This window comes from Ambystoma mexicanum, chromosome 6q, assembly GCF_040938575.1.
Source record: "Ambystoma mexicanum isolate Mex_15411 chromosome 6q, UKY_AmexF1_1, whole genome shotgun sequence".
Lineage (NCBI taxonomy): Eukaryota > Metazoa > Chordata > Amphibia > Caudata > Ambystomatidae > Ambystoma > Ambystoma mexicanum.
The window spans coordinates 1359872491-1359897780 of NC_090937.1; the positions used below are offsets into that span (position 1 = coordinate 1359872491).

The 25290-nt window shown below is 41.1% G+C and overlaps 1 protein-coding gene across 1 annotated transcript in view; it reads right to left on the bottom strand.

The window, feature by feature from the left end:
- Positions 1-25290, bottom strand: part of C6QH4orf50 (chromosome 6q C4orf50 homolog) — a 191629-nt gene that overhangs the window by 121659 nt on the left and 44680 nt on the right. The window contains exons 2-3 of the mRNA XM_069630223.1: positions 16930-17068; positions 14832-15527 (exon numbers count right to left, since the gene is read on the bottom strand). Coding sequence (XP_069486324.1) covers positions 14832-15527; positions 16930-17068 — 835 coding nt within the window. The remainder of the gene's footprint in view (positions 1-14831; positions 15528-16929; positions 17069-25290) is intronic.

The following is a 25290-nucleotide window of genomic DNA, read 5'->3' on the forward strand; positions in this document are numbered from 1 at the left end:
GGAAAGTGCCCTTTGCCTGTGCCCGGGCTAGGCTGCCCTGGGGGAGAGGTTCAAATGTGGTGTTCTGGGCCTCATTGACATGGGGAAGCAACAATCGTGTGCAGCGAGGGTAGTCAGGTTGAGGGGAGAGGTGGAGCTGGCTCTGAGGAGCCGTGGAGTGCAGGGAGGCCACAAAAGGCCATTTATACTACATACTCGAAAACAAATTTAATCATGGGAGCCAATAGGAAGGGTGCATACAGAGAGGTTCCTGTTACTTTTCCATCCCCGTTGCCATAAATCCAGTGACCAGCCAGAAGATGTATCTCCCTCAGGTATTTTGCTTCTTCATTTCTTTGTACCTTTACATTATGCGTGCCTCTTACACACTTCTCACCAGCATAAGTCCCCAGGCTTTATTTGTATATCAGTAAATTATAATGCGCCACACACTGTAAGGGGGGAGGTGGGAATACCTGGCTGAAGAGCAGAATTTACAAGCTAACCTGAATGTGAGAAGTACATCATGTAGCCTCCTTGTTTGTGGAAGGCTGTTCCAGAGCTGAGCATCACTGGCAGAGAGGAACTTCTGGCTTGATCTTCCTTTCCTAGGGCCTCATTATGACTCTGGCAGTAACAGTAATAAAAGGAGGAATTTGAAATACTGCTTTTCTTTTACCGTCCACCAGATTATGGCCCTGTAGGTATTTAATGCATGAAGTATTCCCAAGGAGAGCAACTTCCAGTAAATGCTGTGTCATTGTGCGGTGAATTACCTCTTAAAAATTCCTTCAATGAAAAAAATGCAATCCCTCCCCAACATTTTCCACTTGTGCAAGGATATGCAATTAGATTGTAAAAAAGTGAAAATAATGGTACCAAGAGAAATATGTACTCCTTCTCAAGACCTTTTCATTCTCAGCTTCTGCAATAGGGATGTAGTGCCAAGTTAGCCGTAAGGTGATACAATTGGGGAAGGTAGTTGGAACAACCTCATCGCACTTGGATTTTATATTGTATGTTAGCACTGGCTGAAAGTGTACTAAACTAAATAAAATAAAATCAACATAATCAGCATTTTATGAAATCAATGTTAATGAGGTAAAGGACCTAGAAAGTATTAAAAGGAGATTTCAGTTCTCTGGAAGTGGCAGTGGCAGCTGCAGGTAATGGCAGATGTCTTTCCATAGACCATTTTCAAATGTTTTAGTTCTCGCATAGTGTGAATCTTATGTAAGTGGAATTGCCATTATAGAAGCAAACCATTAAATTATTTGCATTGCTTTCATTTTCTCCTCATTGTGGTTTCCATGTTTTTGTGGGTATGGTCTTTATTGGGGAGAATTATTAGGTACACGGAACAGTCGTGAATGTACAGATTAGTTGCAAGTGACATTGGTAACAGACATCACGTTTCTTTCCTGTAAATATGAGGGTCTTAACTATCCTGTTCAAATGAAGAAGGCCTCAATGCATATTGAGAGAAAGTGGGCTAACACAGTGTTTCTTCAAGAGACATACCTGTTGTCACGATATAGGGGCTTTACTGTAAGTAAGCATATACAGAGGGAATATCAAGTTTTTATGGTGCAAAGAGTAGGGGCATAGCAATTTTATTTGATACAAATCTTCATTACACACCTGCACCCGCACCAGCACTATTTAATGGCGAAAGTGGTGTTAGAAGGTATGCCCATTGAGACTGGTAATATGCATGCCCTCAATATCAAGATGGGCTGTTTTTACAAAGATATATTGAGCACCTTTCTACACTGAGTTGGCATGAAACATGTCATACTCTGAATCACCGGCAAAGTGAATATAATGTTTTACATAATCATGAGTCCCATTGCTGTATAGTCATTATCATGACTATGTTAGAGTATACAAGAGAATGTCTTGAACTCAGACATGGGCAGCATTGCATTCTCTGATCACATTGACATTACCATGATGGTCAACTTTAATAAAGGTGCTAGAAGTGGGTTCAAATGGTGGGGGTTCAATTGTTCCCCATTGAATGCTAAAGATTGTATGCAATGAGATTTCTGCATCCAGGGCATCTACGGCATCATTAGCAAGAAACTTGGAAGAAACTTGTATGGCAATTATGGCTCTGAAAGCCATTAAGAATTCTGGATGAGATGGACTGCCAATAGAATTGTATTGCATACTACCATGTTCCATTGTCCGACTTCTCTGTGAAATTCTCACTAAATCTCTTGAATCTGGTTGCTTACCAAAGACTGTCAGACATGCCCCAATTACCATCTTCCTGAAGAGAGACAAATCTCCTGTTCAATGTGCTAATGACAGACCTATAAGACAGATAAACAGTGCTTGCAAGTTTATGGCTAAAATCCTTACGAAACACCTAGAAAATGACCATTATTATTGTTTTATTGTTGTTTTCTCCCATGCCCCTCCCCCTTTTTGTCTTGTGGTGCCTGGAAACACTTCTTGCTGTATGGGCGCCATACAAATGTTCAATAAATAAATAAATAATGAGCAAAAGTACTAGGCCGCACAACCTGACGACTAAGGCACTCTCCCGGGTTATATCCGATCTGCTACATATTGATGTATGGTGATTAAACGTGGTTCGGCACACTGTGATTCTTATTGTTCTGGATTATGCATTCTGTGGGGAACATGAGGCTAGGCTGGTTGTGGGTGCAAAAATTCTGGACAGGACGCTATCTAATCACACACCACTTGGTTGGAAATATTGAAGCGCTCCAGGTGGCACCTATGCCGATGTGGAGGTTCAATAATACTATGCTGCCGGATGCTGCATTTAGATCTTCCCTTCAAAATGAGAATTCTTAGTTTCTTGAGCGTAACTGAGGATCTACTGCCTATCGGTGTACTGAATGGGAGATGCTGAATGTATTTATCAGAGGCCTCTGTTTTTCTGCCAGGGTGGGGGTATGGAGAATGCTCACCTATAATGCCTAGAGGCTGGAAGGGGACATGGTTGGTTTACAGAAATGAGAATGTGGGGGGGGGGGATGTGCAGGCTTCCAATGGTCAGGTGGAGAGAGATTTGGCCGACCACGGGATAATGTAAATATGGGATCCTGCACAAAGATGGCTAGTGACTCTTTTAATCAAGTTCAGATACATTACATTAAGTACATCAAGTCAGGTTCATATAAGTTATGTACAACATACACTGGCATCCTCTCCCAGGGGCTCTACATCTCCAACTGACTCTCAGAGAAACATTCATACATCAACATTCTCCCAAGCTGCATTCTCTGTCACTCACTCCAAGATTCCATGCATTCTACTAGGAGTCCAGGGGAAGCTTAGTCACTACAGATAACGTGAATGCTTTTTAATATGTGGGATATGTGTCGCGGCAACACTTTGAAGGTGATAGAGCAGGTCGGCTCCTTGCCTGGTTTGTGAAGAGGGAGCGGGCAAGTGGCTGTGTGATGGGATAAGGGATTTGAATGGTACCATTGTGGTTGATAGGGAGGATATCTGCAGGGAGGTCAGGGACATTTAGAAGAGGTTGTACTATAGAAGGGTTTCCCTTTGGATCGTGCTGATGGATGGTTGGATGAGATGTGATTAAATAGACTGATGGTTGAAAAGGGAGGGTGAGCTTGGTGCCCCTATAGGGCTGCAGGATGTAGTGGGTGCAATTGATCGTCTAAATGTGGGTGAGAGTCTGGGAATTGATGGCCTAACGGTGGGTGTTTAAAGAGTGTGTAAGGATCTTTTTGCTCCAAAGCTTCTGGAGCGTTATCTGGAAGCTTTTGCTTTGGGTCGGTTTCCGGGGTCTATGCTGGAGACCTTGCTGGTAGTCCTCCCTAAGGCATGCATGGAAGAGCTGATTGTTGGTGCAATAGGCCGTTGTCTATGATCAATGTGGATATTAAGATTATGTGTACTAAACTAGCTCACCGTCTTCATCTTCTTCGATGGGTGGACCAGGAGCCTTTACACTCAGACCAGATTGAAGTAATTGCAGACAGGAGCATTGCTCACAATCTCAGGAGGCTTTTCCTTATCCTCTACAAGTTCAGGGAATCGTTGGATGGGTGGCAATAGTCCGTTTGGACTTCTATAGGACGTTTTACTCCATTTATTGTGAGTTTCAATGGCAGGTGTTGGAAAGGATGGGATAAAACACTGCCATGCTTTCTGCGCGAGTTTACTTCTGTACGTTTATTCACTGGTTCGTTAAAGTATTGTTGTGGCAAATGTCCACTATGCGACACGTGTTTGTGCCAATGGCCTTTTTCAAAGTGGGACAATTTGTAAGCATTAAATGTCATCCTAAGGTATGATTAAATTATACAAAAAACAAAAGACAAATGTCGCAATATAAACAAAAAAATTAATATGCAAAATGCATTGTTATAGTGTCAGTCCAGAGACAGAGATTTGAAGGGTTGGGGTAGGGTAGGAAATGTTAGGTATTTTAAAAAAGACTACAAAGAGACAAGAAAAATGAACAATCATAAGTAAATGTGAAATAGATATTTTCAGCAGAGGGTCATCATTTGATTGGTGCATGTAATGTTTTCTATATATCAAATCACAATGCGGAGCGCTTAGGAGAATATGCCACTTGTTCTGATTAAGAACCTGGTGTATTGCATGGCTAGATACAATTGTTGCCACTAATGATCTTGTCTTTGTATTTATTTATTTATTTTAATTCTTGTTATGCTCCACATGCCCATGGGCCTCAGGGCACACAGAAAACGAAAACAAGACAGACAGAACATTAAAAGACTGACCGGATGAAGTGATGGGAAGTCAAAGGTTTACTCTGTGTTGATAAGGTGAGTCTTTATAGCCTTTTTAAAAAGATGATAATTCTGTATTTGGCGTATAGCAGCCGGGAGTACGATCCAGAGCAGAGGACCCTGAGAATCAAAGCTGGTACCTCCAAATTTAGCAATCTTAGATCTGTGGGGGGACAAGTACTGTAGCAGTAGAGGAGCGTAGGTTCCTGCCATTCTACACATTGATTTGATAGGCCTGATCCTGCGACCAAGTATGTATGAGATCATTAGCTGGGACATCACACTTTTTCCAATATTCCTCCAGGCGTATAATTTTGCTTCATGCAAAGTACTGTCATTCTTAATCATTGCTTTGTGTTACTACATTCTACACAAAATTCCATTCGACCTCGTCCTGCCTCGAATAACGTTAACTAGCCATGGGAGTTTAGTGGGTTAACTCTCATGCCAGCACGTGCTGTGACAGGTGGCACCAGCTAGAGCTCCTTTTCTCAACCAACCATATAGACTGTGTAGCTTAAAGAAACTCCTTAATCTTCCCACAACAGTTTTTTCTTGTTTGAAAGGATGGGATTGGGTTATCGATGTTTGGGTTGGTTTAAGCTGTTATATGAAGGGTTTACATGTAGGGTACGGGTGGATGGGCTTGTATCCTCAACATGGCCAGTTCAGAGACGCACGTTCCAGGACAGTTCTCTGTTACCGATGATATTTGCGTTGGTGATTGAGCCATTGGCAAGAGTGGTATGTAAGCGGCACAAAGCTGCTGGTTTAGCTCATGTACATTCCCCACGTTAATAAAGGGAATCTACCTTATTCACTGTGGGGAAGGCATGCATCACGTAATTGTTAATGAAATTTGGTTAGCTTTGCCCTGTATTATTTATTCAAGTTAATGCACATACTATGGATGGTCTGTGTAATGTGTGGGTTTGGGTCTTAGGTGAGGTCTTGGATGTCCCTGGACTACATTATCCATGTTAATGTTATCATCTAACCGCTGGTGTATTATGCTATGTAATTCAAAGATGTGATCCCAAAGGATTCTGGTCATTTTCTATTATTGTATCTGCTCCTGTCATTGTTATATTGTGTTTTCTCATTTTCTTTCTTTTCATGTAGTAAATACAATAAGAAGACTTTAAAAAAAAAAGAATTCTGTCAGGGGGTTCTTCTCAGTTGATCTTCCAGACTTGGTAGTTATTAACAAACCTGGTTCCAATGGCCAAATTCTGCTGGATTCAGCCTGCGTATTAGGGCTTTGTATTAAAGTAGAGCTATGGGTGTATTTCATTCAGTATGGCATGCTCAACTTGCCTTTATGGGCATGGAATTTTTGAAATGGAGAATATGTAAGATAAACGATGCAATATGATCATTTTAAAATATGATAATTTTAAAACAAGTTTGGTCAGGCCAATACTTATGTAATTCGCATGGGCCCTACATTTACTGTATCTGGTTGGTGAAGGCTAATGTATGAGTCCATTTTATATGTTGTTGTTACTATCAGCCATTTCATTCAAAATTTGGTTTAAAACTTGTGAGAATCTATATATATATAAAATGCCTAGGCATGTTTCTGTACTCAGCTGATGCAATTTGACAGTGTTAGGTTGCCTTCTGCTGTCCAAATGGCAAAGTGCATATCTGTGGAAATTTTTTAAAAATGTATATCTGTGCTAAGTTACCCTCTGCTTTCCAAATGGCAAAGTGCACATCTGTGTACATTTTTGAAAAATTAAGAAAGCATATTTTGTTTAATCATTCTGGAAAACATTATGATATGTCTGAATAAATGCACAATGTATTTAATATGAAAGCCATATGAATGCTCAAGTCTAAATAAAACATAAAAGAGATTAAATTCCAAGACACAGAAGCATTTCTTATTTATTAACTACAGTAAGAGAAATGGGGGTGGAAGGAAATAATTTCAAGTTACTTCTTTCCACCCCCACTTCTCTTCACACAGGGCATGGTGGTTGCAGTGTCAATGAACAGTTAAATACTGGCTCAATGTTTCAGTCTCTACAGAGCGAAACACTGTAGGACACAGGCATCCTCACGAGCTAAAACTGAAATTAGATGCTGTAATTATGCTACTATGCAATATTATGCCATCACAGGGACTATGCAAAGAAGCAAGGTTGACAATTTGTAGTTTACATAGACACATCATAGAGGCCTGTGTAATCAATGGATTAAACTTAGATAGTGTTCTTATACCGTGCATACCTCTCATTCCATCTGATACAAATATGCCTTTCAAATTCAAAAGAAGGCAGTTTCCTATACGTTTAGCATTTTAAATTACCAATAATAAGTCACAGGGACGTTTGCCCCCATCCTGGAAGTGATCAGTGGTAATTCAAATATTTAAGACGGGGTACATAAATGGCCCTATGTGTTTCTGACCGATATTGACCTTTAAGATATGCTAGAATGGTGTATGTTATGGCGGGAACAGCTATTGTTTATATATATGTATTTATACTTTACTAGCAAAAAGTACCTGTTCTCCGAACAGGTTCTGTGGACAGACATGACAACAGTCTCATCAATTGTTGAAAGTCAATGATCCTGTAAGTCACTGTTCCGATTCGCTTATCATTTGATGTGCTTTGCCCTCTGAAGTAAACTGCACTGAGAATGGATTTGTGCAGCTGGCTGACATACCCCTGAGCAGACGTTGGAAAGAAGCGAGAGTTGGAGTGCTGCTGCACGCTGGGACCTACTGTGCTCTCTCCCCTGTTGCCTCACCCTGGCATGGTACAGTTTGTTGTGGTGCATTGCAGTGCAAATGTCCTAGAAACCACGCATTTTAGGGTTGAGGGCCAGTCCTTCTACGACCACATTGATGTTTCGCGGATTTCAGGCAACCGTCTCATGTGTGAAGGTGCTGACATACAGGGAAAGGGGTGGGGTGTCCAAATGTCAGCCATGTCTGGAGGGTCCTAACAGTTAATTATGCAACATTTGGTCAGATTGGTGAAACGGTGTGGAATTGTAAAAGGAACAATGTTTCACCAAACCACAAACCCACAAATGTTGACTTGTGCTGAACTCCAGAGAAAGTGGTGGGGTGTCCAAATGTCATGCAGCCAATAATGTCCAGAGGTTCCTAACAGGTAGCTATGCAAACTTTGGTGCAGATTGGTGGAACAGTGCAAAATTGTATTGTGGGGTGCAAAATAAGCCCCAGAATAACCTGAATCAACAGGCCAAGCAAGGGCTAACCTGCGAGATTTAAACTGTCTTATGTAAAAGGCCTACACCGGAATGTAGAAGCCAGCTCCAACCCGATAGTATATAACTGCGGCCTAGTGCATGCCAAAGTGGGCCTTACTGAAAATGACAAAAAGAGGAATTTTTAAAGAAATAGAAAGGTACATTACTGAAAGTGCACAATGGACTCCCAAGTCATGTGTTTCTGAAAATGCTGACTTCATGTAAAATGGAAAAGGCACAGTATGATTGAGATTCAAAACTGCAGCAGTACACATGGGAAAAGATACATTGAAATCCTGTGAATCTGGGAAATAAAAAGGAACTCTGCATATATGGAACCGCAAAGTCAAGCAACATATTTCATTTAAAATAAATAAAACACCTACTTTCCTCCATGCACCGTGACATTATTTAAAATGGAAAGGCCTACTTTGTTTCAAAGTGGACACTGCACATACTAAACAGAAATAATAATAATAATAATAATAATAATAATAATAATAATAATAATAATAATAATAATAATAATAATAATTTAGCATTTATATAGCATATAGAAATGCATTAGTGAATCATTCAGAATTAACAGTTGTGTTCTTTCAACTGTCAGATTTAAGAAATAGTTACACGTGAACAAAGGGACTAAGCTCCAATGTATAGAAAGGTTACAAGGACAATAAAGCTAGTGATTTAAACAGCCATTTCTTTCAGAATTGTACATGTGGCTTTGCTTTGCATCTTCTCCACTGAACTGTGAGATGGACAGGGTTTAGCTGTTCATGGCCCTGGAGACCTTTGGCTGATGCATTCAAGGAATGTGCTCTGTTTTCAGTTAATTGCAAAGAAATACAAGCAGGACCTCTTTTATAGCACCATAAACTGTGCTTGGCTTCAAACAGAGAGTTTTTAAGGCACTTAATGGCAGGGCTGAAATGACTTTAAGCCACCATGTCATGTGACTTTTAAGAAATTCAACTTACTGAGCTTGAGGAATGTGAAAACAAAGATTTCCGCAATTAAGGTATTGCTATTGATTAACATTGGACTTGTTTTTCCCTAATAAGAAGTATACCATGCAGTGCCCTGAGCTCACCCAGGCCTCATTTTGGAGATCACAAAAAGCCTGTCAGTTCTATGTAAATATCAACTTTATGTAAGGTATGGAATTGGATCTACAGAGAAAAATGTGATGGTGGTATTCCTGTAAATGATAGAAATCCAAAAGTCAGTGAAATGATAGAAAGTAAAATTAATGTGTGGTGGGTGAAGTTTCATATTCATAACTAGTTGGGTCTGTGAATAGACCACAAAAAATTATAGCTTGCCACTGGAAGGTCATGCTGGGATCAAATCAGTGTCCCCAGGTCCGGCATAAATTGCTGTATCAAAAAATATATATATATTATGGTGGTTATCCATAAATTGAAGGAAGTTGCCATCCATAATTTAGACCTCCTAAACCCCTTGCCCTACCGGCTGGCAGAGGCTGGACTTCGGGAGGGAGAGGAAAATAACTGTCCAATCCAATGTGTGGGAAGATTCATAATGAGGATGGTGTCATAGGTCCTATATATGGTTAATTTCCTATGACATTGGTGGATAAATCGGGAGAGACAGGCACTTGCACAATTGCTGGAGTTTGCTGATCTCTTTGGACTGGAGAATTTCACTTGGAAGAAACTGGTAATATCCATCTGAGAGAGGTCTGTGGCTGGTGGGATCTTGCTGTGAATAGAGTCTTGAGGAGTGAGCTCCCTACCTTGTCCAAAAAGAGGGTCCTAATACCTGGCCTGTGCTAATAACAAATGTTGCCATGTAAGAATAATAGATCCTACTGTTACTGAATGTGTGGAGGAACTGACTGCCTTACTAACTCAAATAATTGCCCTATAGAAAGATCACAGAATGATTCTTGGTAACATTCAAAATTAACAAATATCATTCCCAATGTAAAGGACTCTAGCCTATAAAACAATTGGATAACTCTATTTTTCCATTCAACCCAGATTTCCTTTAAGGAAAGGGGTCTTGTTCCCTAAAAACAAAATTCCCTACTGTTACCCCTTTCCCCGGACTGTGTCAGTGCACAACGGGGTCATCTGGTCCAAAAACAAAAATCCCACATGCTGCCATCCTTTTGAATGTGAAATTGTCCAAAATGCAAATCCCTCTGCATCCCATTGTTCCAAACTCTACATTTCAAAATAAAACATGGTTTATCCCAAGCTACATTCCTATGTGTTCCCACTTCATAACTGAAGCGTCATTCTCCAAGCATCATTCTCCAGTTGATAAAATCCACTATCTTCTGGGGTGAGCAATTATCACCCATAGCAGAAAGGTTTGAGACTGCTTTGAGGTAAACAAGGGACAAAGGGGCTGATTTTAGATGACTATATGCTTTCAAGGTTTCCTATGTGTTCTGTGCGATGTGCACTGTGATTTAAAAGTAAACGTGTATTCAGTGAAAGTCAAATGTTATTCAGATATATTTGCTAGTGAATGATAAGAAGTAGTTACCTATGTGGGGAAGCATCGTGTTGTGTCACAAGATTGGTGGCTTGTGTCACAGTGGTGTAACTGTTATTCATTTGGTCATTTAAATAAACATATATATATATATATTATTCTATACACTGGTCTGGTTCCTGGCTTATTGGTGGCACAGGTGGAGGAAGCTGAGTGGAATTATACAGGTCAGTTATTTACCCAAATAAGAATCTATTTGGTGGCTTATTGATCAACACCTTGATTGGGGATGGAAGGAACTCCCTGGGTTGAGGATGGCCATCCAATAAATCATTACAGTATAAAAAACAATGCTTCGTCAAGCCACAAACCCACAAACAAATTTGTGCTGAAATCCGGGGAACTGTTTTTATGAATTATATGCCAAATAATCAATCACTAACAAAATAGAAAAAGACATGCCTGGACTTATTTATAAGAAATAGACTACCTTTATAAAGGGATATAATTGAAAAAAGAACTTGTGTGTGTGCATTATCCATCTAAATAAAGACATCCCTGAGTCAATGGCAGCTGTCAGCATGGACGCTAAGACAGCGTTAGAGTGCATGGGGTTGTCATATTTTGTAAAGGTCCTTTATAAATGTGGATTTGGAGCTCAATTCCTGTGACTGTTGTCTATCTTGTACAATGAGGTTGCAGCTTAAGCAACATGTCTTCTTCCTAAATCAAGGATCTAGGCCAGGTTGTTCCCTCTCGTCTACTTCATTAGACATGTCTATCAAGCCCACAGCAGCCAGAAGCACAGAATATGAAGGCATATCAGTGGTGTAATTGAAGGACCGTAATTTTAAGGTATCACTCAATATGCTTAACCTTCTAGTGTTGTTGAATATTCCTGGATCCTTCCAATATCTCAGACATGTCACCGGTGGTTAATGTGCCAGTATTGGGAATTAAGTGGTGAAAGGCTAGTTTTGAGTGTTTGGTTATTATGATTATTATGTATTCCAAACAATCTGATAACAAATATTGAGCATAAGCTTGTTGAAAGGGTCACTGAATGCAGGAGCTGGGAGAGCAAATGATATTAAGAACATTCTGAAATTGCTCATTGGGTTCCTAGGGGAGCTCATTGGCATGCAAGGATTCCAATGTCTAGAATGAAAATGAGTGTGAAGGAAGGTGAATTCTCCTATGCTGGTATTGTCATATATGACAGAGACTTTAGCCTGAGGTGTTTAAAACACTGGAACAAGCAGTCTGACCCTACATAACTGAACTGGGATATCGACTGAACAGGGAGCAATTGCACCAGACCCACTTAAGACTTTAGTGTCTATGTCTAGACAGTTGCCTCCTAGACCTATGCCTCCAACAATTACACATGTTCTCAAAGAAAGAAAGAAAACTGGCAGTGTCTACAATTGGTGAAAATGCTATGCTATTTGAAGAGGCTTCATTTTGGAACAAGACTGCATCAATAATTAGTAACATGTAGCCTCAATGGAAAATGGGAAAGATACGTGTTTTGCAAAAACGAGTGATGCTCAGTCTTCTGGAACTCAGTTTGACTTTGAATACTTGAAGTTCAAGTGAAAGTTGATAAATAATTAAACAAGGAGACATGCTCACCAAGCTGGTATTTGATACGCTAGCTAGAGTCAATTACTTCCACTGCTCCCCTCCCCAACATTGCTTAGACTGGAGCAAATGAGTCTGCTATCAGCATCACCTGTATACAAAGTACTAACCTCCAATGGTGTGGAAGCCGCGGACTGTCAATACTTGAGTACTGGAACTTTGAATTTGTCCCCCTGGTTCTGAATGCACTATTGAAAAATGCCCTTGCTGCTGCTTCTTGTATGGAAATGGTCCTAAATCTGAGAGAGGATTGCCCATTGCCTGTACTGGTCACCTGTCAAATTGTCGAAAGCATAACTTGTGCCCACGGGCATATGGTAAATCCAGTGAGAGTTAATAGTCACATGTTCTTGGAAATGTGGCAAAGTAGCATACTTCTGGACTGAGGCTATGCAAAGCAGGGAGATGGTTATGGAATCAGTATTGCCCAAAAAAAACATCCATTATGACTAACTGTTTGGGATTTACATCTCTATGTTGGTAGGAAGATGCAGTACTATCATACCTTAATTTTGGTAAACAAAAACAGGTACTCAAATACTGGAAAGTCATGCAAAGTCTTACCTCTGGTGATTGGCTACACAATATGGTCAAGCTGTCAGCAAGAGAAAAGTATCTTACAGCAGGAGGGACATTTTAGATAGATATGCGGACATGTGAGATGCCTTTAATGAATGACATGTTTGAGTGAGGATTTATGTTGTGCTCAGAATGTATTTGAGTACCGAATTACCATGGTGATAGCATGTGATACCCAAAACTGCTGCTAATGTGCTTGATGACTATTGTTGTGCAGTCATATGGCACCCGGTCAATGAATGACCTGTACTGTCCTTTTTTAAGACAAAGAATCATGAAATAAAATTGAGAGAAAATTACTCTGACTTCTTTTCTGAATCCTCACTCCTACTAAACTCTTCCTAAATTTAAGATGATGAAAATAGTTTTCACTTTGCATCAACATATGCCTAATTTTAAGCCTTTTGTGACACATTACATTTATGTACTGCTAGATGGCTGGCACAATATCACAAATCATTCTCTAGAGTATGACACACTGACTTACATCATCAAGGTAGTTAAAAATCTGGGAATCCTGATGGACAACACCCTAACCTTAGAACCACAAATAAATGCATTAATCAAGAAATGCTTCTTTCTCCTTCACACAACAAGAAGAATCTTACCTTTCCTATCCTTCACCCATAAAACACTCATAATCGTCGCCCTCATCATGTCAAGAATCGACTATGCAAACAGCCTCTATCTCGGGATGCCAGAATACCTCCTGAAGAAACTACAACGCGTCTAAAATACAGCAGCCAGACTCTAAACTATTTAGAAGAGACTACAACACACCAGCACTAAAAACACTACATTTGCTCCCAGTCAAACATCGCATCACCTTCAAATCAATGTGCATAACACACAGGGCAATCAGCGGACAGAGAGCTGAATTCCTACAAAAGAAAATAACAATCTACAAGCCAACGAGACTCCTCAGATCAAGCAACAAAATCCGCCTGGAACAAAAACCATACCTTAAGAAAAAACGAGGGGCTCCTCCTTCTCCACCTAGCCACAAAAACCTGGAACAGCATCCCAAAAGAAATAAGAAACACCAAAGACCTCCTACAATTCAGAAAACTACTAAAAACCTGGCTCTTCAACATCACAGATCCAAATTGAAAAAACTAAACACTCAAAAAGGAAACACAAATAACAGCATGACAGAGTGGCATACAGACAGGTTGGACGGAGATGGCCGGGGCCGAACTCAGACAAGGGTATGAATGTGAGTGGGCATAATGTGTGGAAGAAACTCTGGGTGTCAGCCGGTCCCAGATCTGGATGGAGATGCAGAGATGCTCGCGCGCCCCACCTGGAGACAATATGAACGTTTTGCACCTCGCTTCCAGACAGCAATGCCAATTACCCAATCCAGTAACTATTTCACATCTCTGCATACACTTCTCAAACTCTAACCAAACACAACCACAAGCCTGTAACACAACAATCCGCACAAACTTCACTACACTGCAACAGCAAAACAAACCGCACATAGACTACCACAACAGCACACAACGACTACGACCGAAAAACACCCCAAGCCCAGCCAACTGAGTTAACCGGGTTGAGGTCGCCAACAGCACATCACTGCTCTCTTTCACTTTTCCAGCTTATTCCCACTAACTTACCCCCCTTCCCTTTTTTTCAGAGCCGCCAGAGCCCCAGGGGTCCACTCCGGAGGTGCTAGTGCACAGTACGAATATCCTTTAACATTAACATTAACATTGTTCTGACTTACCTAAACATAAAGCTATTCACAAAAACTAATATTGAGGAATCAGAAACTAGGAATTTGCTTTGGATGGACATGTAGTTTGTAAATGGTACACATCATCAGATGCTGGGGACTGTGCCAGGTAATCCAGGCAACCGTTTTGATCACACCTTCAGCTTTGTTCATTCAACAAAATATCCATCTAAAAACAGATTGAATACTGTGTCTATCCACTCAATTTGTTTCATGATATAATAAGAGCAAGAAACAAATTTAATTTAACTCAGTAGACAAAACAAAAAAAAAACAAGTCTAGCCCACTACTTCCAATTAGATTGCAAATCAGTTTTCCAGACTAATTATTTTTCAAAATATAACTCTGCAGTGCTCACCTGTATGGTCGATTCTATGTCAGTGTGCAGTAAAAACTATACATTTTAGACATTTCATTTACTTACTGGGTTTGTGGTGACAATCGTGTGTGTCACAGTTTCTTCTGACCCACTGAGAGGTTTCCCCTCAGATTCTTTTCCCGAGTTCACCTTAAGTTCATTTTGTAACTTTCCATTTTCCTCTTCAAGATCCTCCACCAGTTGCTGGAGATTATACTCACTCAGTTTCAGCTCAGAAATACGGCAACGAAATTCCTCGAGTTTCCTATTGAGAAAGTCTTCATTGTCTTCAGACTGCTGCAGCCGGTTCAGTAGCTCCTCCTTTTCTCTATTAGTGGTGTCTTCTCTTTCAAGACGTGCCTTCAAGTCCTTTTGCAGTCTTTGTATTTGACTTTTCCAGTGATTCTCTGCATCATTGGTTATGGTTTGGTCATCCTTTAGGTCAAGTGGCTCCTTGTGAGCCATGAAGTTCTCGGGAACAGCGGATAGCACGTCTCCATGCCCGTTAGTCTCTCCATGTTCAGTGATCAGGAAAACTGACACTGCATTACGATCTACTATTTCTTTCTCTAGTTTGAGCACTTGATTTTGAAGGTGATGCTCACGTTCCCTCAACATTCTCAGTTGCTGCCTCCTTTTTTCTTTATAATGTTCAAAATATTCCAGGTAGCTTTTGATCTCACCCTCTTTTGTTCTCAGATGGTCCTGCAATCGCCGCACCTTCTCCTTATGTGTCCTCTCCATTTTCTCCTTTGCTTGATTCTGCAAAGACAGTGAATGAGGGAAAAAGTAAGGGGATTCAGTCACGCTCCATTTCTACATATATCATGTGGCTCAAGCTGGGTGAGGATTATTCATAAAGAATCCACTGTTGCAACTGTGCATAACTTAATCCAGGACATGTGCTCAAATAAAAGTTCTAAATCCTCCTGTTAACTGCTCGCATTTTTTATTTTTTTTTAAATATCTGTTGATGGAAACCTTGCTACTTTTTCAAAGAGTAAATTGAGCTTCCTCCTGGGATAGGTTTTGTGAATCAGCCACTTACTCAGTATCTTCCTGAATCAGTTTTATTATTTAGTGTATAAATATAGGACTTGATCAATTGTACCACCAGTCATTATCATATTGATTTCTAAATTACAGATTAATTCAGGAATACACCTAAACATGCATAATCATAATTGCTTGCCAATATACTTCTTGTGACTTTTTTATAACAAAAATAAGAGATTTGGGAATTTGGCAATTTTTATGATAACTTGGAGATACTTATAAGTTAGGTAGAGATGATAAAAGCAGATGGGATTTTAAATACTGCCTGTTTTTTACATCCACCACATTAAAGGCATATATGGTATTTTTATGATATGATATGATATGGCATTTATAACGTGCCTATACACAAGTGTTTCAAGGCGCGACGAGGCAAGGGAGGGGAACAAATGGAGGACGGACAGCGATCCTACTAGGCCAGGTGTCATTCAGATCATGCAAGTGCGTTGGAAGGGAGCAGAGGCAGGGCAGTACATGGGAAAGATGATAACAATAAGTAAATAAATGGCCAGTATGTGGCAAGTGCATGGTTAAGTGCGGGCATCAGGTGTCAAGGGCTGGTAGGGGGACTGTAGGGATACAGAAACATGTGGTATCAAAGAAATATGCATGTGGAAAAGACAGCATGATTATGGGTTGGAATTCCTTGTTGGAATTCTGCATATTTTTACCCGGGCCCAAAATGACGGTGGCAAAGGTACCACCTCCAGTCCATTGCTTCAAATTAAGGAGCACAAATATACGCAGGTCTCACAATAGGAGTAACAATGTGGGCATCTTGGGTATCCACATTTTCCACAACAAATGCACAGAATTGTCATTATTGCAGGTGAATATCTAGTGTAGAGCACTGCAATACTGTAATGAGGACATGTGTGTGAAGAAGGATGGGGAAGGGAGCTGCAGATAGAAAATCATGCAAAACTTCATATGAAAAAATCAAGTTAGGTCTAGATTCCACTTAATCTAGAAAATCATGACAGTAGCTGAAGAAATGTCTTAACTTTGTGTCTCACTTAAGGGCTTAGCGGAAAAGTTGAAAAAGGGATACAAAAGAAGCCTCACACCCGGGGTATTACTGGTTTAAATACCTCACACTGATACTCACAACTTCTTGTAGTTCATCTTGGATATCCTGAAGCCTGGCCTTAATACGTACATTGACATTTTCCAGGAAGTACATGTCGCCATTCAGTTGCTCCACTGTTTCTAGAAGTTTCTTCTCAGATAGTTCTAACTCCTTCATTCTATAAAAAAAGAAATACAAGAATGTTTAAGCAGATAACTCCTATGACTCTATCCAATACTGGACATGTGACATTAGCAAACCCTTACATGAGATGCAAGAGTAAATCTAGTGTTCTTCTTAGATTTTTGTTATTTCTAATTTTATTTTCCAATAACTGAGAAACTTGTCAGGAACAATAAAATTAGATAAACAGTTTACATCGAGCGAGAGAACACAATAATTCAGGCCAAAGGGAAGAGGAATTGAACGCAACCAAGCAAAACAAAACGGAAAAAAAGTGGACCTGAGAAAAAGAAAAAGTGATGGGTAAAAGAGGGTCTGCAGTGGTTATCGTTGGTCTTCAGTAATCACACATTCTCTCCAGTGAATGCAGACCTATTCTGCTGAGGGGGCCGGAGACTGACAACACCATCTGTATATACGCAGGTGGCCTTTCCTGGCATGACTTGGTCTATGGTGTGGTGAATGCATTGTATAACAGATGATGGTCTCAAATCCTTAAATATAGCTATCACAATATCCTTTTAGAAAAAGGTCATGCTATCTATGTGTCACAATGGTGTTTGTGTCTTTGTTCATTGTAAATCATGCCGCCCCCAATAGGCATCATATTATTGCTAAATAATATGTCTTGATGTTCCAACACTGAGGAAGCAATAATAAGCTTTAAATATAAAACATGTGTATATCATATTATGTTTGCACAATAATCCACATATCATTTCTTTACAGCTGCAACATTTCTTTTTTCTTTTTTCATGGAGATTTAAATCCAATCTCCTGGTTGCAGACTGGTAATAACTTTATTGAAATCTGATTTGGGGTTCATTGTAATGTAAACACAAGCAGTTGGAGATTGTTACACTCTTTATCCAAAGATCTGGCTGCAGAGAGGCAGTCTAATGTGGGTGTTGGGCAAGTTTGATGCTCAAATGGCCAACCGCTATGCATTCTACAGATAGATACATAATGAAGGCAAGTCCCCTTTTACGCTCACGCCAGAAAGAATACAACCCTCTAGGGAAAAAGGCCAAGACATTGCTTGCAAGGATAACAAGGTTTAATTGTGCAGAATACGATGGTATCAGCAAAGAACTCTGCTGATCGAGAACGTTCTGGTTTAACCTAGTGCATGCAGAAGCTTAAAAGACTGTGTAGTGTCATCAATATACAGTGAAAACTAGCACCACTGATTGGTGAGACCATATGCATGAACCTGCTCCATGGTTCATATTTCCGCCGTCTGTCAGTTCCCACGTGGGTCAGCTGGGCTCATCTCTCCGAGGAGTGAATGTCAGGTTCCTCATACGTTACAATATCAGCACTGCTATGATACACTAAGCCTACTACTGTGTCACTGTGGTTTGCACCGGGAAGGTTTGAGGACTGGTGCCAGGTGAAATGGAGGAAGAAATACAGTCAAGCTGACCCACACATTCTGTGCTTTGTTGATATCGCACCCCTCGCACTGAAGGCCTCCACCCGCTTTGTGGTCTATAATTTATCCCTCTGTGTACCTTGCACTACAAAGGAAGTATTGATGTGGAGAGGTGAAACCGCCGTGCATGCTCAGATCTTTGATGGCCATTTGTTTTATGATTGGGGCTGGGGTCATTCACTATCATAGAATGCAGGGGTCTGTGGATCGGGTCAGTGGTGTGTGCCATGGCTCTGGGTAGGCTGAGTGGGGGTTAGGGGTCTACTGGTAGTCTGGCTGTGATGAATGGGCATGGTGAGTAGCCTGGTGGAGTCTCATGGCCTTGCAGGGCGCATTCCTCCTAGTGATACTAAGTGATTGCAACAGTGAAGGGACAAGGGGAAGCATCTGTGAGAACTGGCTGTGCGGGCTCATCCCGTCTTAATGATCTGGGCCCAGTCGAGTCCTTCCATGGAGCTAAAGTTGTGCCGCAAGGCCATGCAAGACTATGCATCTACCATAATTACAAAAATGGCGTTCCTTTCTATGCACGCACTGGTTCTATGCATCTATCGTTTCCTCTATATTATATCTGTGCTGAGTTTCATAGCACGGTCCTCTCACCCCTAGCACACTACACAGCTTTGTACGGGATTCGCCGCACTTTAAAGAGCCTAGGGGGGGTGGGATAGATTCATTTCCATCCCAACAATACCTTTTAATTAGGAAAAATGGATTAAAATTCTCACCGTAGCATACTGTGTTATAAATAGCAACCAGCTGTTATAATATGTCTAATTGAGAATTTTGTAGTTTATTTCCGAATAGGAATAATATGACAGTTACTGACTTTTTAGACTTTTCACACATTCCTAAGGGATTCAATGTTCTAAACCCTGATTGACAGAAAAGAAGTTCAAATAGGAAACTGATGTAGTACTAGTTACCTAAGAAGTCCCTGGGTCAGATCTGCGCAGTGGTTAGAAAAGGAGTAACAATTATCGGCTCAGGTAAATATACAATAAGAGCCACCCTGGGTCCTGAATTGGAAAGAAGAATAAAAACATAAGGAACATTGCTCTTAAGAGATTATGACCCATACAGTTGCTCCCAAAGAACAATGAAGTCTCTTATTCATCAGGAATTGGTCCAATAACCTATGCATTGAATGTTGCCCATATCAGCATCCGTTATCACCTAAACTTTGAGCAGTATCATATTCTGCTCCTATTGTAATGGGATACTTCCTAAATATGGAATAAGACATCCAATATTGTCCACATAGGTCTGTTATCAGTATCAAACATTGACATCGGTTATTACAAACATGATACAAATATCAACATTGTTTTCAATGGTTCCATTTTACTCACCATATTATGAACAGCACATAGGCCTCAATCATGGTGGGCTGTTGGAATGAAATGCCTACACAGTTCCCTTACTCAATGTGAATGTTGGGAATGGTCATGAAGTGCTGTGCTGCCCATCTTTGGGCATGGCCTGAATCCTCGACTGGAGCAGAGTCTGATCAGTGGGTCATGCAGATTTCAGATGGTGTGGCAATTGGGTGTGTAATAGGTAAAAGCTCCTTGTTCATTGTGGGATGGAGAGGGGAGGCATTGCTACTCTATTTTATCTGCAAAGTCCTTGTTGTGTGCAGAGCATTTTTTTTGTTACATCTTCTCTTTTAGATCTTTTCTGAACAGTTGTTGGGGGGTATAGGAGTACATTAAGATCAAACGGTATGCCACAAGATGACCCTACCAGTTTGCTTTGCAGATAAAGATTATAATACCTGTGGGTCAAAGGAGGATTGTGAAAAAGAAAGGGCATCCTTTCCAGAGTGAACCCAGATGGTCAACAGAAGAGATATTATAAGCCTCCCCCTGAAGGTTCTCATGGTGAGAAAAGATTAGCAGAAAAATATTCAACATTCTCTTTCCTGCTATATATGTGCATGCACAGCGAGGGGAGGTAGTAGTGCCTATACACAGGTTTTTGCCTTTACCGGAGCGAGAGGACCTTCAGTGTGTCTCTGGCCAGAATTCTTCTAATCGCTTGGGATTTGTTGTTGCCAAGGTAAATAGATGCATCTTTGGACCGATGAGTTAAACAAGTAAAATAAGGAGCTCAATTAGATGATTTTGTCCTAAAGCTCTACTCTGCCATGGAATGTGTCTGTCTCCCAACTGGATTCGGCTCATCTTCTCTTGATCTTTAATATTAAAAAAAGTGCCTTTCATGAAGGGCATCAGAGACTTTTCAGATCAACTGATGAGCTCTGTATTTCTGTCAAGGCGCAATCATTACAGAGTTGATTATTTGGGCATTCATGTTTTAAGAAATATAGCAGAGTCGGCTAATACTCCTTTCATAGTATATTGTTTTAGCCATACACTCCAGGTGTAAAATAGGCGTGGGGAACCCCGGAGGCGAGTACAGGGGGAGGGGAGGGGGGATTGGCATAACACCAATAAGATGACACTGGGAAACCTCCATATGACTTTACCAAGAGTATCCCAAATATCATATCATGACTGCCTGATGAATTCTGAGAATCCTCAATCAAGGAAATGCAGAATTGTATTGTTTGAATACCAGTTCCTTGACTGTTTTTGTACTGCACACACCTTCTTGCCCTGCTCCTCTCATGTAGTACCTTTTTTGGCTTTCTAGGCTGATTCTCTTCTATGCAGGTAAACAGTCGGGTGAAATTAATGCTGAAAAGATTTAAAACTAACTGCCTAATGTATCAACTAGAGACTGGCAAGGCATCCCTCAAAACCATGTTAAATGCTTTATCAAAGATTCTGGGCTGGAAAAACTTTCGATCAGATTAGGAACATTATAGAGTCCAAAAATGTCCCCTTCTTAAATGGTAGCGGACAATAATGATAGCAGTGCATCAGTGACCGCAGGTATATATCATGGGGGAGAAGCTTTTTACTGTGTCCTGTTGTTTAGCTGGCGGGGCATTTACCAATCAGTCAGGCTGGAGATTGAGATGTCACTGATAGATGAACCATGTGTAGGTGTTATATGGTGTCTACATCCATTTTCAAAGGCCACAACATTCTTCCGCTCAAAAGGGCATAGAATGTAAGCGATCTGCTCAAATAAAGTGCATTGTGCTATGCTTTTGGCTATATTTTCATTATGGAAATGTCATCTTCATAAATAATTTGTTTATTATAAACTACCCAAAGCACATTGTATCGCATTACTTTAAATGTTTTGATATCTCAATTATATATATTTCTTTAGGAGAACCTCAGGTTGCCCATCTGTCAAGGTACCCATTATTACATGCATTTCCCATCCACACCTAATTAAACATAGTTTTGAAAACAGTCCTATGGCAGTCTCTTTGCATACACAGTTTTATGTAGGCACATGTAATGAACTTAAGGAATACACTTAATATGTCCACACTGTAGACAGAAAAAAAGAGTATCCTTTATCAATATTGAGCACTTTATTTTCTTAAATATAGGCTTATTCTTTATTGTGATTCTTCTTGTCCAAATAATATTTGTTTCATTGAATCTTATATGTGCAATCCCAAAGAATATAAGATCCTTCAGGCAACTATTTATAAAAGTGTGTAGTGGGGGATTGTGGGGTATAGTCGTTTAATCTCCTTAATAGCTCTATTGGGTCGAGTAATGATTTTGCTAATTTTCTACTAGTACTTGTGAGGCAGTGTTTCTCATGTGGGCATTCTAATGAATATGCTGTATATTATGTTCAATAATCCCTTATTCATGATATGATATGATAGGTTATTTATAAAGTGCTCAATACCCAGAGGTTTCTAAGCACGGACCCGGGAATCGAATCTGTGTTGCTCCATGTTGTCTTGTTTCCAAGGCAAGCACGGTATATGTCCTTCTAAATCAATAATGGGATATTTGTTCTCTTACCTGCACATGCACAGAAAGGCACGACTTCACATAATTTCATTTTTGGGTGCAGTGTTAGGACTTTGATGTCTCTTTCCACAGCATTGGGTGTTTTCCGGGAGGAGGGACCTGAGTTTGATTATTTTTTGTGACTTTGTTATATAAGCCCAAGCATTAGGCTAGAGGCTAGTTAAAGATAACATTTCTTAACCTCGCTACAGTTTATTTTTATGAAATACATGTATAGGTGAAATCCATATGCTGAACAATAATAATTGGTAAGGAAGCATGGCTCACTGCAACGTATTTGGCTTGGAAGCAAGACAACGCAGCGCAACAAAGGTTTGAATCCCAATCCCGCACTTAGAAACCACTAAATGGTATTACGCGCGTTATAACAGAAGAAGAAGAATTATAATATACATATTTGGGTAGCTGAATGTCAGAAAAGGAATTTGGTGTAGGCGCCTAAGGAGTGATGTGCCTGAGTAGTGAGTACTGTGGCATGCTAGCAACCATATTAAAGTTGCACCCATATATATGACCTGGAAAGCAAGTGCTATTCACCTGAGGGGGCCATGACAAAAAAAGACCTTCTGGAGACTCTGTAGGACATGAACATATAGCAGTATCTGTTCCTGGTCCAGAAGAGGCGCATTGATGAAAGGAATGTGCTGCTGTGCACGAGTATGGCAATGCAAAAGAGTATGACAATGGAAAAGAGGAGATTGAAAGTAGCACTGCGGTTCCCATAAGCGATAGCAGTGGGTTAAGACCTTAGAGAGTCTTTCAATGAGAGAATGAGTTCTACATAATTTCCTGCATTTGCAGTCTACAAAAGATACAGTGTAAAATATGTATTGCCTTGTTTTCAATACCTGCTCTGGAAGTAATACTCCAAAATGTATATAGTTTGCTGATTGGAAGAAGACTGGGACATGCTCAGAGATTTGCTTGCAAGTGTTCTCTGCAAATAGGGTTGGCTCTGAGCTTCATTGATCAGCAAGCTGCCAGTCAAATCAATCCTTCGGAGGCAATTCAGGAACTTATTTTCTTCTGCTTGTTTTAATAAATCACTGCCTTTGACTCCCTCCTCCCTGACGGCTTCAAGATCATCTCCAAGCCTTGACCTCGCTGCACCGGCGGGGTTTTCCTTAATCTTACCTACCCAGTCTTATTCTTTCCTATAAAGCCTGATTTGCAAGTTGGGCATCTCTCCCATCTCCACCCTGATCACTGCTACCATATACCGGCCTCCAGGTACCACCACCCTGTCCCTCGCTGAATGGGCTGACTTCTGCTCTTCCTTACTTTCATCCACCTCTAACCCCTCCTCCTGGGTGACTTCAGCATTCAACTTGACTCCCCTGGCTCTGCATCCATTCTTTTCACTGACCTCTGCACCTCGCTTTCCCTCTCCATTCTCTGTTTCTGGGCCAATCCACTCCGCTGGATGCCCTCATACACCTCTCTCTCTCCCCCCACTAGTCACCCCTCATTCCTAGACCGATCATTCTCTCCTCTCCACCAACCTGGGTCCTGTTGGCCCCCTGACTGCCCCCCTAAAGTCGCACCAACCTTGTTCACTAACATCCGCCCGATAAAACGTGTGACTGTAGCTACCTTCGCCTCCACCTTCACCCCCCGATCCCTTTCCTCTGACTCTAGCTCTGTCTCTGCTCTCAGCAACCTCCACGTGTCAATCACCAACACTCTTGACATTCTTGCCCAAGTCATGAGGATCCACCTGAAACCTGCCTCTAAGCATAACACCTGGTACGCCGGCGAACTTGCGTCCCAAAAATGAAAGTGCAGGGGAGCAGAACAGAAATGGCGAACCTCAGGCTCATCCTCTGACAAACTGGTATGTCGCCTGCTCCAAAGGCAATACAGACTCACCATCCGTGCAAAGAAAAGATCCCACATACAGGCATGGGTCTCCGGAGCATCTAACAACATGTCTGAACTTTTCAAGATCTGCAGGGAACTAGCCAACCCTTACGTATCTCCTCCTCCCCTTCTCCTTCCCAGGCCCTCTGCAATGCACTGGCCTCACACTTTTCCACCAAAACTCAGGGAATCCTGACCACCTTTTTTAAACACCCTCACAACCCATCCCACACCCCTCACCTCCATGCCCCTCCCTTCTCTTTCACCATTCTCCCCTTTCACACGTGAATAAGTTACCAGAGTTGTCCGCTCCATGAAGGTCTCTTCTAAACTCCCCTTGCTCATCCAGGACCATCATCGATAACATTTGCTCTCTTACACCTGCTCTCGCTGATTTTTGCAATCACTCTTTTGCCACTAGATCTTTCCCCTCCCCCTTAAGCACTCCTTTGAGCGCCCACTCCTGAAAAAAATATCTTCAGACCCAACCTGCCCTACCAGCTACCACCCTATTTTCCATCACCCCCTTCCTGGGGAAGATGCTTGAGAAGCTGGCCTTGCCCCAAATGAACTCACACACTGATATTCTTGGTGGTCTCCATGACCATCAATCTGGATTCTGAGCATCCAGAAGCACAGAAACATCTCTTCTAAACACCCGTGAAGAACTGCTTGCATCTCTGTACTCCAACATACCAGCTGCCCTTATCCTTCTCTATCTCTCCTCTGCCTTTGCCACAGTATACCATTCCATCCTCATACAAAGGCTTCACGATACCCTTGTTATCTCGGAATGGGCACTGGACTGGCTGACCTCTTTCCTCAATAACTGATCTTCCCAAGTCATCCTGGGCACCTTCTCCTCTCCTCCCTCCCTCTCCAGCTGTGGTGTCGCCCAGGGCTCTACACTCTCCCCCGGCTCTTTAACATTTACCTTGCTCTCCTTGTATGCTTCATCGCCTCTTTCTCCTTCAACTTCCAGTGTTACACATACGACACACAGCTCTT